Genomic DNA, 13,446 nt, shown 5'->3' on the forward strand with positions numbered 1-13,446 from the left:
AGATTTTTTGCAAGTAAAAGAAAATCCCATGGAGATTGATACCGTGTTAGGATATTCATCTTAAACTTAAATGATATTGAATTCGGTTTAGTTTTATAAAGTCCAAAAAGTAATTAAAGAATAGATACATAATCACAGGATCTTACATACTAACTTACCAATTACTGTCGCCTGCAGTATTTCCCTGACCTTTTCTTTTGATTAACAAAGTTGGTAAAAATTAAGAAAGAAAAATATAAATGGTACTTGTAGTTATGAATTTCAACTTTTATTTCTCAATTTTATCAAGATTGAAGCACAAAATTAACTAGAACAAATGTTCAATGGACACAATTAATACTAGTAATTAGATTGTATTAAAGTAACTTTAGCAATTATTGTCTCTCTAAACCAATTTACCCTGGAATGAGGGTGCAATTACAATTATATTTGCTAAGTAAAGTTTAAAAACATTATAGACAACTCAGCAAAGCCTCTTACCTTTGTCATTTATTATTTTGATTAACAATAATTGTAGTATTGGTTGTACATTAGGATAGAGCATTTATTATTTTGCTATAAATGTAACAATAATACACAAAGGATTTGGAAACCTTGCTTATTTTTTATTGCATTTGGGCAGTGATGCAGAGGCGCTACTTCTTTGGAAACTATATTAGGGCAATACAAAACATTGCTTCTAAGCAACAACCTAACATTAACATTGTTGATCTATATCATAAAAAATTAACAAATTTTTATGTCGATTGACAATTGTCTAACATAACCTTCATTTTTATCCGATTTAGGATCAATTATGTATAACATCAAGCATATAAACAAGTTTTCAGTTAGCAGGGGATATTTTATCAATAACTTTACTTGAAAGGATCAAATTGATTTAAAGTAAAACCAAAATAAAAGATCAAAATGAACATTCGAAATAAGATAAAAAAGATGAGTCAATATATAATATCCAACCCAGTAAGTCTGTAGGATAGATGTAAGTAGTCTTGCCTTGACAAATGAAGGGATCGTTTTTAAAATTTAAACTCATGAACTTCATATTACAAAACAAACAACCTTACTGTTTTGTTAAGACTCGGCTTCGCAGCTGATATACATATATTTAACTAAGGCATTGTTGATAGCCTGCTACTGCTTGTATTTTGCCTCTCAACTTCTGAGAGCCCCTTGAAGTTGAAGTGAGTATCAGCCAATGCCTCTCAACATTCTGAAATAAGATATAGGACAAAAGGTCCTAAAACAAGACTGCCAAAATATTTAAAAGTGCCCTAACTCAAACAAGACAATGTAATCTATGTATGGAAATCACAAGATTCAAAGTAATATATCAACACTCTTCCTATTACAAATTCAACCAAGGAAACCAATTGAAAAGTGAGTCTCCTTATAATTGGGTCAGTGTCCTAAAACAAGGGACTAGACATGTATTCTAAACAGCCAATCCCAAGTGAGTCAGTTTGTCTTTTAACTAGCATTCTCCACCAAATTAGTGCTTTCAGATACTTCCTCAACCTCAGGGCTAGTATTTATGGAACTATTGCTTTTGATTATGCTGTCAACTGCAGAAGCAGTAGCATCTTTAACTACCTCGCCGACATCTTTATTTGGCAAATTAAGACCAGAGATACTTCGCTCGTCCGACTGCTTTGGTTTGTTCAGGGCGTGACAATGTGGGCAGTAGTAAGTCGTAAATGGGAAATCCTCCTTCCGGGATAGACCTGAAGAGAAGAAACAAGTAGATAAAAACACTCAGCCTGTCACTATATTCATCAATGAAAATTCGTCATTACATCATCTCACATACATATATTGTGGTCATCAAATATCAATCAATGACCGCAATTGCTACCACAATATTGTGTTTTAAAAGTCTAAAAAACCAAATCATTCTACAATAGCAGTAAACACAACATAGCGGCTGCATCGATCACATTTTCCTGCAACTAAGCTAAATACGGCATAATAGCAACTGCAATTTAAAACAATGATAAGCACTGCGGTATTTGCAAAAGGACAAGAGCCTAAAACATCAAACAGAATCCACTTACCATTATGCATGTGGCAGTTACCACAGATGAGCGCATATGATAGCGTTGGATCCTCACCCACAAGCAATGCAGCAATTCGAGCAATCCATCCTCCGCCATTTGCTGTTGAGCTTTGAGGTTGGTGATGTTCGACAGCTAGTCTATCAGAAGTCTGAGTTTGATCAATTCCCCTAGAACCAACTAATTGTTTATCAGAATGATTTGGGGTAGTCATCCCAGGACTAGTGGATCTAGACTGCACTTGTTTACGATTTCGAAGTCTGTTAGACTGCACAAGTTCGACATCATCGCTCTTCCCTGTTGGAGCACCAGGCTTTGATTCATCGCCAAGGTACACTTTCAAACCTGAATCAGCACCCAACTTGGATGCCAGAACAGATGCAGCAGCTGCCTTTGCTGTCGGGTCTGTGTCATATCTCTGTGTAGATCACAAGCTAAGTATTATAATACATAATAATATGAAAGCAGTTGCAAATATATACCACATGGGTTGTGTTTAGATAATACACTCCAAAGCACAGGACTATAGTAGGTACTAAAGAAACTTGCATTCAAGTTCTAGAAATGGTCATGGACTTGATCCATTTTCTCCCCTAAGGCAAAAGTTCTAAACATTGACTAACATAATGGACATCCTCGTATAATTCATTCTTCCAAAACAAAAGAATTGACTAAGAATGTCAAGCACAATAGGTTTCAGTTTATTTCGGTATGAGTCTGAATGTAAATAATGCAACGACTTGACAGAATATGAGGCAAAATAGAATTTGACAGTACAAAATAATATTTATTCAGACAAAATACCCTTCTTCACACTATTAAATAACATATATGATAATTACTTTAGTCTCAACCAAAAGTTACAGACATGAAAACCAAAAACTTATAAGTTGAATAAATATATGCTGAAAAAATAAAATGAAGATAACTTTTACTAACCGAACTGTAGAAAGAAAATAAACGAGGGAATTGGGCAAGTGACTTGAAGAATGTTATTCAGATGGCAAGAAAAACAATATGAAAATGAACAATTATAGAGAAAGTGGATGGTGTTTGTTATTCTAACTATAATTTTTATAATTGTGAGCTTCTGGATATATCTTATTTCAATTATTAAATTTTAGACACTTGTGTTTTATTACTCTAGTTTTAAATACCCCTTCAGGACCAACAAGATGTTGGTCTAGTGGTGTAAGGCCTTGCTAGATCCCAAGATAACCAAAAAGTCAAGAGTTTGATTCCTAGGAGGGACAGTCACGCAGGGATTAGTTCTTTATCCAAAAGGTGAGGGGATACCTTTGGTAGTACCAAAAAAAAACCCTTCGGGTGCTTGTTTTCTTTAATGCCCCTGCCTACTATTTTGAACTTGGTATCTATGGTAGTGGTGCCATTCGCGCATTGGTTGCCGAACCGCAGAAGTCATGGTGGCTGCCACAGAAGGCTTCATATTGGATCCAGTACGGAGGCCAATTCTTTTCCTTATCAGGTGTTTTCAAGTGCTGGGAAGCGATTATAATGGGATCAAATGTTTAACCGGATTTGACTACACTATTAGATTAAGTAGATGCACTAAACACCTACAAAATCATAACAGTTTTTACTTATACAAGACGCAAAACACAGACTTGAGATGCTGATACTAGGGAACATGAACAGACCAATACAACCCCAAATATATTTTGACAGCCCAAACAACATGGGACAAATGTGGTCCCCAAGAGGCAGCTCGGTTGGTAGAGCTACGGGGCATAAGTGTGAGCACTTGGGTTGATACCCGGATAACAGTACAATTTTCCCTCTCCCCTCTCCCTGTCAAATAACTTTGCCTATCAACAAGAAACATGGAACAAATGTGATATTGAAAGCCACATTACAAGCTTTGCTTCAAATAATCACCTGAATGAGTTGTTGAGTAGTGTAATAATTTGTCTTCTCTTTGAGCTCATTAATTTTTGCCTGCCTCTCAGCTCTAAGCTTTTCAAGAATTTTCTGGTCCCTTCGATCGCCTATAAAATCACACATAATATTTAAAAATCAATTAATATTTTGCATTTGCCATATCAAATTTTAAACACAAGCTTCTGGTCTAAAAACTGCATCATTAAGTTGGAATTCGTTTTTACAAACAGCAGAGTTCTGAAGATATCTTTTATAACTTATGATTGATGGTACCGAATTTCTTTAACTGAACTGAATCTCATATGCTTCTCCTTCAAGCACAATTTTCTCTATACAGAAGTTTCATTCATGGTATTTGTGCAAGATTGCTTCTAATAAATGTAAAGACCTTAAGATCAGGAATTTTTATCTGCATATACTGCAACTCCGCAAGACTAAACCGATGCTATCAATTTGATGCATATAGAAAATTCTTTCATAAAAAGCATTTATCTATAGCATACTAAACTACAGACTTTCCACAGCCACTATGTTATTGAAGGCATTTAATTGGTGTGAGAAGTTTGTTTGGATTTTTTTTGCAGAAAAACTCAGATATGATTTTTCCATGCTAACTCATCAGGGAAAAATCAAGAATAATGGCAGAAATTCTAATGAAAGTGATGAAATCAGGACCCATTCCAATTGTAAACTATATCATGAAAGGAGCACTTAAACTATCAATGATATCAAATTTAAGAACAATGGGAACACAAATACAATCTAAGGTTCTACTCGCCTACAAATGCAGATGTAAACAAGCTTAGTAACAGTATAACAGACATAATTAATATATGGTACTCTGATTTGTAAAACAAAAAACAAGTAATAAAATCATATCCCTATGACACTTACACATCCCTATGAAGCTGACAAATGTTGTATAAGCAGCAGTTGATAAGGCAGGCAAAAGAAACATCGGTAAAACCCGGATTGCCCTCATTTTCCAATTCATATCCATTGTTCTAGTCATCATAAAAGCATAACCTACAGCAATGACCTGAAAGTTGAAACCATCTTGAGCAAAAAGACCTTGTTCATTTTATAACAGAGACAGCAGCAAAAAATCTCACAGTAGGATACTAAGAATTTGTTAGTGAAGAATTTTAAAATTTAATTCCTCTGAGTATTTACCATTGCAAACGAACACTGAAAAGCTAAGAAGCCTGTATACTTGATACGACATGGATATGGGAAATTTTTTGAAATTTAAAATTCGATACGATTTAGATAGGTTAACACAAATAAAGTATATATAAAGATGCAAAATTTCAAGCCCATATTCTAAGAATCATACACATGTAGGTGCCAGATTCATGTATGACGCCAACATTTTCTTTATTTGGAGTGTCTCGCTCATAGTTACATAATTCTCTCATTTATCCTATGTATCACATACCGAATTCACGTATCGCGTACTAAGTATTGGGCTCGTCACACAAAAGGTTAAAAAGTGATTAAGTTCATACCCAAGTGAACCACATAGACATACCCATACCAAGCAACTATGGTATGACTCTATGCTTTAAATTGCAGTATGCAGCCGCAATTACAACAGCAATGTTGCAGTTTCGGAAGTCTCCGCAACATTATCACAATGGCAATTGCATCTGCATACCGCATTCACTTTCCGGAATCTAAAACACTGAATTACTTCATAGAAAGGAAATTATGTACAGTAAACAAAAAAAACAGCATGTTTAAAAGGATTCATAATTCAACAACATGAAATACAAATACAACATAGAATGAAAACCTAAAAAATGCATGAATTCATAATAATTCAAGTACCTCAAATAGAACAGAAAATGCAATAAGTTGCTTTGATGTTCTTCTCCAAGAAAACTCCCTCCTTTTGATTCTACCCATAACAACACCTTCTTCTTTTGAAATATATTCCAATCTCTTCTCAAAATCATTTCTTCTTGACCTAAATATTCCATTCCAAATTCTATAAATAATCCCTTTCTTTCCCTTATTCTCATTACTTGTTCTACTCAATTTCTCTTTGTTTTCACCATCCTCAACTACTTTCTCTTCACCCATATCCAATTCCTCTAATAACAACAATAATTTCAGTTCATAACAGAATCAGTAACTACACTATTACAAAAAATTAGGGCAATAAACAATTCTAAACTTCAATCATAAATTTTTACTCTAATAAAGGTTCAAAGTGTGTAATTAAAAATATTTCTACCTTACTATTCACAAAAACAAAAAAACTTATATATTTTGAAATTGATTCGAGTCATGTAAACAGAAAAAAAATGGAAAAAAATATAAGCACTAATATATATGAGTTTTATGCATGTTTTATCATCATTCACTTGTCAAAAAGTAATAGATATGAATGAATGATGAATAATATATTGACTATATATAAATATTTATATAAAAAATAAAATTGAAATAAAAAAGACACGAGTAAGGAACTAACTTTGTGAAAAAAATTATTTTCTCTTGATAAGTTTTTGTTGTTGAAATAAGCAGTGGGAAAGGGAAGTCATAATAAAGGGTTTCAAAAATCTCAAATATTTCCATATTATAGAATACTAATATTTTTATTACTTATTACTTTTCTTATTTCTTTATGTTGAATGTTTTTACTATATGTTTTTTTAGTTTCCAAAAAAATTATTAATTAGGAGCAATAATAAATGAGAGTAAGGTGATTACTTTTAGCAATATATCTATAATTAAGTTTAAAATATTTAATAAATAGAATACTTTGATGCCACTCTAAAAAAAATAAGAGAAAAATATGTATGTATTAATATTATAAATATTTTTACTATTTATTTACATAGTACACATCTTTATATTATTTAATAATAAATGATGTATTGATTTTACATAAATTATTAGAGAAAAGATGAATGTATTGATAATGTATGAATTTTACACAGTGTTACTATATCATTCACTATTTATCTTTAATTATTATTGACTCTTAAAAAATATAAATAAATAATAAATGATATAATAATTATACATAAATCTTTATTAAAAGTGTATAAATATTACAATATTATTATATTATGTTGCATAAATAAATTGTTTTTGGAATGGAAAACAAATATGTGAAACTTTCCTGTTATCATTAATGATGAGTATGGTAGTAACATGTCAAGAACATGAAGGTGGGTTAGACTTTAATGTTGCATAGTTGAAGAGAAGAAAATAAAATAAAATAAGAGGAGCCAAATAAGGGTGATAGAGAGTGAAAATATATGATAAATATAGTCGATTTTCATATTGTTTGATTGTATCAAAAAAGAAAATAAATATGTGATTTTTCTCCTCCACTTTTTCCTTCCTATTTTCTCCTCCACTTTTTCCTTCCTATTTTCTCCTCACATCGAAGGAGTAAGAAATTTTCACGGCCCCACTCCATTTTCATTACCTTTCTTTAAACTCTTCCCTAAAACAAAAGAGAGAAATATATTATTTATCTTCAACTTCTTTCATCTTATCTTTCAGGTTATATGTTAAAGTTTAAATATTAAAATAGGACGGAAAAAAATATATGTATCGACAATATATGAATTTTACACATTATTATTATGTTACACATCATTCATATTTAATCATTATTAATTATTCAAACAAGTAAACCAACCTGATAAATGATTTAATAATTGTGTATAAATTTTTATTTTAACAGTGTATAAATATTAAGGTCGTAAAATATTCTCATTAATTACTATGATATGATATCTTTTCCATTGGTCTTTTTTTAGCCTCACGGCTAAACAAAATTAGAAATAATATAAAGGAATCTTAATTTTCATTTTCTAACCCATTTTAATCTACCATTTTCCAATGATAGCTTTTTTGACCGGGAGAGTAAGAAATAAAAGTTCATGAGATTAGAACTTTTTAACTGAAATATTCACACTTTATTTCTAATAAGAAAATTATATCTTGAATTTCTTAAGTAATACTTTAGGACAACGATTACTAAAAATTATAGTAAAGCATCACTTTCATCCTTGATTTTGCATTTGTCCACCACTTGTAACAAATATTATTGAAACTATATGTTAATATGAACACAAATAAAAGCTATATATATATATATATATATATATAAAATATTATTGGAATATATAAAATTTATTGTTAATGATAATGATAAATTTAATTTTAAAAAATAATAAGAATATAATGTGATGTGAAAAGTATAAAATTCAAGTAAGAATAAATTATGATAAGATAAAATTACACCCTTTAGCTACCAAATCCTATCATATACCAAATTATTACATTATATAGAAAAATTGAGCCTAGTGATGGCAAATGAACAATGCTCGCAAGTCCATAATTTTAGTATTAGAGGTAAGATATTAAATTTTAAATTATTTGTTCGTTTTCCTGTCCTGTTTATTCACTATTCTCACAAGCATTCCTATTGATTTTTTACTTTTTTATTTTCTTTCTTTCAACTTCTTTATTTAATTTGTTTTTATAATTTCTTAATTTTTTATTATTTATTAATGCTCACAGACAGCTCTATAGTCCGTTTTAAAACCGACATAACATACGAATTTGTCCAAAACCCACAAATGGGCATGTCTACATCAACTTTTGATTTATGTACATTTTGTGTACACATACTAAACAAGTAGATAGTCCATTTTGCCATCACTATTCAGCATGATAATAATGCCACTATTCAAAACTTGGTACCAACAAAGAAATAAAGTAATAAGTAATTTTAAAAAGTTCACAAAAAATGGTTTTTGTTTAGCTTTGTCCACACACTTTCTTAGTTCACAAGTATTACACAAATCTAGGCACCAAAATAATATTGTGGACTTCCTTGCTAATGTAGATTTTGATGAACAAAGCTCTCACTTCAAGAGTATGTCAATTAAAACTCTCCCTTTTATGTTGAGTTACAATATTCCACACCTTTTATTTATATATATATATATATATATATATGAACTAATCTCTTTCATGATATATGATTGATTTAAAAAATAGACGTCTACAACATTACTCATGTAAGTAAAGAGACAGTTTTCAGGATTTGAACTCGTGACTTTATAGTCACTAAGCAACAACCTTAATGTTGTGGATGGTATGTGATTCACTCGGTCAACCAATGCGAATTTCAAAGGTTAAACTTTGGCCTTTGACCTTATGCATGTGAATCCAAACCAATTACTTGTAGGTCTATACCATGGAGACTAAGAACATTTAACATAACATGTTAATCTGATTGAAACCATTTAGGACTTGAACTCACTCAATGGAAAATGAATTGATGAATGTTTCTACATACAAGTCATAAGCACAATCCAATTTTTCCAATATGAGACAAATGGTTCCAGAAGCTTCAAATTTAATACTAAAAAATACAAATTACATGGATAATATTGTTAGCATTCTGCCAAATATGCTGTGCCAATTTGACACTAAACAAATGTTACTTCATATGTACAGTGAATTAATCTAGTTGAGATAATCATAACAACACATCTCAATCATTCATTCACTCCAAAATTGTTGGAAGGGTCATTTGGGGTGTGATATGAAAACAACCCAAGTCTCATATAGGAGGGTGGAAATTTGGCACGGCAGCCATATTGTGGTTGATAGTCTGTTTGTACATTTTTGGGCAATGTCACGAAAAGTCTTAAAGAGAACAATCTGATCGTGACTAAACTAGTAATACATCTTCGGTGTCATAATTAATTGTTGCAAGCCGTTTACAGCAAAAATTCAAAAGATGCAAGGGTCCAAAGGAAAATTGGATAGATAACATAATAATGAAAAATAAACAAAATGAGATAGGATATTTAGTGATGGTACTTTTGTCCCCTTAAAATTGTCCATGACCTACAAATTAGAGATTTAAGAGTGTGTTATGCCACTTACACTTAAATGATACTACCATATAAGAGAACCTGTTCAGCAGCAATTAAGAATGTATTTTGTTTTGTCCAGTCATTACATGGAAAATAACATCCAATGTAATTTCGGTTTTGAACATTTGTACAAGTGAAAAGTAAGTTTGATTGTATCAAATACTGGTTCGTCGTAGTAGAAGTCGACTGTGACCAGGGGTTCAAATCCTAAAGTCGTCACTATGGAGAGGGTTTTGCCTAATTCTCGGCCTAAAACCGTGTGATCAATGGTAAAAAGATCAGAATAAACAGGTTAAGTTCCATCATGGTTGGGTTTAGGGACCATTTGAAATTGTTTTTCATGCAAAAGGCCTAAATGGTTTGGATGTAAAGAATTTCTTTTAATTGAAAAGGTTAAAACTTCAGGTTAAGGGAAAACTGAAAAGCAGCTGGGATTTAAGCCTTTTCTTCGGAAGCCGGGAGTTAGTTTCTCTAAAGCTCCAAAGAAAGAAAGAAACTTTTTCAAATGTAAAGGCAAAGAGAAAGAAATCAGAACAATGGGAGATTAGAATATTGTTACCTGTAAAGCTGTTCCATGAGCACAAGTAATGCTATTTGATGATTTAAGACCAGTGAAGATAACTTGATTGATAAGTTAGCACGTTCCCTTAATTTTCTTCCATGACCATAGGGTCCACCGATACAGAAATATAATCTTGAAGCACCCTATGAGAAAGCAGAAATCAGTAAGATTGATTGTTTTTTAACAAAAAAACTTTATGACAGGTATCATGATTTGAAAAAAAAGACAATAGAGATGTAAAATATGAATGAACAGCACAAGAGAATGGAAATGGAAATTGATGTGATTTTTCCGATCTAAAGAAAACGTAAATACAAAGTAATTCTTAGGACAAAAATCGTATGACATGATAACGTTTGTGTGTGCCATCCCACAGAACAGCACATACCAATAAGCACTCTCAATACTCAAATGTATATGCATGAAGAATTTCCGTTGATCGAAAAGGAGATCATTTAGAAGATGTTCTTACAGTATTTCCAGCATCTCCAACCAACTCTGCCATTTGCTCAGATCCTATGTCTTGTCCATGTTCATCCAACATCACAACCTATAAATAAGTTCAAGTACTAAGTGAAACACTTAATTAGGTAGGAAAGAAAAAGAAAGGTCAACTCTTGCAGATAAAACAGAAAACTATAAATCTGTAACTATCACATTATATCTTGAAAAATATGAGTTCGAAATAGACAAGTAGTTACTGCTCCTAAGCAAGGACTTAAAGTGGATGCCGGAAAGGGAAAGGTATTACAATGTGTGCCAAATTCAAAACGATGACAACCAAAGTAATTAAAAGATATAACATGCAAGTGCAACAAGATCTTCATGGTTTAAATAGACTAATAGAACGAGTGTGTTGTGTGTTGAATTATAAGTGTGTAGTCCGTAAGTGCTGTGGTGTTCCTAAAAAGAATGTGCAAGACGAATTGAAGAGCTGTAAACAAGCAGTAGTATGAACAATGAAGCAAATCCTTTATTCTAACAAAGACAATAAAATTATTTGTTATTACCCAATCATCAGACCTGATAAGGTTCATCACAGCACTGTCTTCGTCATCAACCTGAGCCCTTTGGTCACTACATTGTAAACAAATGATCAACCATTTTTATCAGACAACGAAAAAATGCCATTTCTTGTGTACAGCTGTGCAGAGGGTGACCCTCGGCACAACAGTAAGGTTATTTGCCTTGTGACCTGGAGGTTATGGAGTACAAATCCTGAAAACACCCTCTTCACTTAGGATGTAAGGCTATATACGTCTACCCTCCTCAGACCTAATTCGGTGAGAGTCTCGTGCATTGGGCCACCCTTTTTTATGTATACACATGTGTGCCATTGGATAGATAACAATTGACAAGTTCCAGTGTGCATACAATACATATATCCGAATTGCATTACATGCAAAACAGAAATTCAAACTAGTTATTCAAAGTTCAACAAAATGGAAATTCTAAGAGAACATAGTGAATTCACCGCGCATTTCTAGGGTTGGACCGAATTTGAACATCCTCAACGGCACAATAATACTTGAGCTTTTCAACATAGTCATCAACAATGAGTTGCAATCCTTGTGATCGCTTCTTCCCCACCGATACAATACGTATCGGAACTGCTCTCTACACAAACTCAAATAATTAAAAATGTGTCACTATGGTGGCAATAACAAGGGCATGTTTGGTAAACAACTTAACCAAAAACTTACTCAAAAAGTGCTTTTTTACACATAAGCTAAAATTAACTTTTTTCAGAATGTCATACATACACTATATTTATGAGCCTATTTTCACAAGTTATTCTCCTAAACCCCCAATAAGCTATTCCAAACACTCTCTTACACAAGCATTTGATTTTTTTTATTAACTTTTCATAAATGGGTCATCTTGAAAAACAAAAAAGTTGATTTCTTTAGCTTGAAATGAAAAAAATTCTGAGGTGAGAAATGATTACCACTGATTGACCAACATACTTGCATTTTTTACCTGAAAAATTGAAACATAAGCAGATGAATTAAGAGAAACAGTGTGTGGAAATTTGAATAATGTAATGCAAATAATTAGTGGTTATGAATAGAATAATAACCTTGAGCAGAATTGGAATTAAAAGTAGCAGAAATATAGATTGATGTTGTGGCCATGAAGAAAGAAAGAGTGAAGCAATGAAAACAACAAAAGACAGAAGATGAAAACAGGATTATTGGACTGGACCAGAAACATAGGCCCATAAAAAAGTGACCCGTTAAAGGGTTCAAAGCAATCTCATGTCTAGGCAGAATAACCAATCATGACACATAGAGTAACATAAATATTACTACCTATTAGTAATTAGAGGATATATTTTGAAAGACTTTGGTTAGAGATCACTAATATAGTGATATAGTTATTGAATAACTAAATTGTGTACAAGTAGAAGGGAATAGAGTATCTCGTTATATAACGAGATAAATTATCTTCTCCGGCAATGAAAATTATATGTGTATGTATGTATTTTATTAATATTAGTGTTGAAAAATGAATAAATAATGTAATAAATATTTTTATTTACATATTAATAGAATGTGTTATTTGCTTGTAAATAATATTTTAGAAGTATAAATAAAGATGATAATTGTGTGTTTGACTTTACACAATAACTTTTTTCATAAAAAATAATTCATTTTCATAATAAAATTGTAACTTTAAATGAAAATGATTGATTTGACCAGTATAATTCCATATTTGGTATAAGTATTCTATCGTACTAGTGACACCGACTAATCAATTATTTAAGAAAAACATACTAAAATAACTTCGAGGTGAAAAAAATATGATACTTTTGACTTATTTATACTTATGTTTATCAATTATAAGTTTATGATGTCACAAAATCTTAATTATTTAGTTAAGTTTTAAACTTATTTGTGCGTTTTTGTTATATTAAAGTGTAAACCTGTATTGTTTGTTCATTTTTCAACTTATTTGTTACATTTTATGGTAGCAAAACCTATACCATGAACGATGATACCTTTTCATTTTA

General features: G+C 31.5%; 2 protein-coding genes across 2 annotated transcripts; both read right to left on the bottom strand.

The window, feature by feature from the left end:
* Positions 1,255-6,206, bottom strand: LOC109350697 (uncharacterized protein At2g24330). Its single transcript, XM_019591959.1, has 5 exons — positions 5,784-6,206; positions 4,848-4,992; positions 3,951-4,060; positions 2,055-2,472; positions 1,255-1,724 (listed from the first exon to the last, which is right to left on the bottom strand). The coding sequence occupies exons 1-5, from the start codon at positions 6,036-6,038 to the stop codon at positions 1,471-1,473; spliced, it is 1,182 nt and encodes a 393-aa protein (XP_019447504.1). The 5' UTR covers positions 6,039-6,206; the 3' UTR covers positions 1,255-1,470.
* Positions 9,670-12,594, bottom strand: LOC109350698 (putative RNA methyltransferase At5g10620). The gene is made up of 7 exons (XM_019591960.1): positions 12,514-12,594; positions 12,382-12,413; positions 11,908-12,050; positions 11,444-11,510; positions 10,906-10,983; positions 10,431-10,576; positions 9,670-9,842 (listed from the first exon to the last, which is right to left on the bottom strand). The coding sequence occupies exons 1-7, from the start codon at positions 12,566-12,568 to the stop codon at positions 9,803-9,805; spliced, it is 561 nt and encodes a 186-aa protein (XP_019447505.1). The 5' UTR covers positions 12,569-12,594; the 3' UTR covers positions 9,670-9,802.

Source organism: Lupinus angustifolius, chromosome LG06 (genome assembly GCF_001865875.1).
Source record: "Lupinus angustifolius cultivar Tanjil chromosome LG06, LupAngTanjil_v1.0, whole genome shotgun sequence".
In the NCBI taxonomy this organism is placed as follows: Eukaryota; Viridiplantae; Streptophyta; class Magnoliopsida; order Fabales; family Fabaceae; genus Lupinus; species Lupinus angustifolius.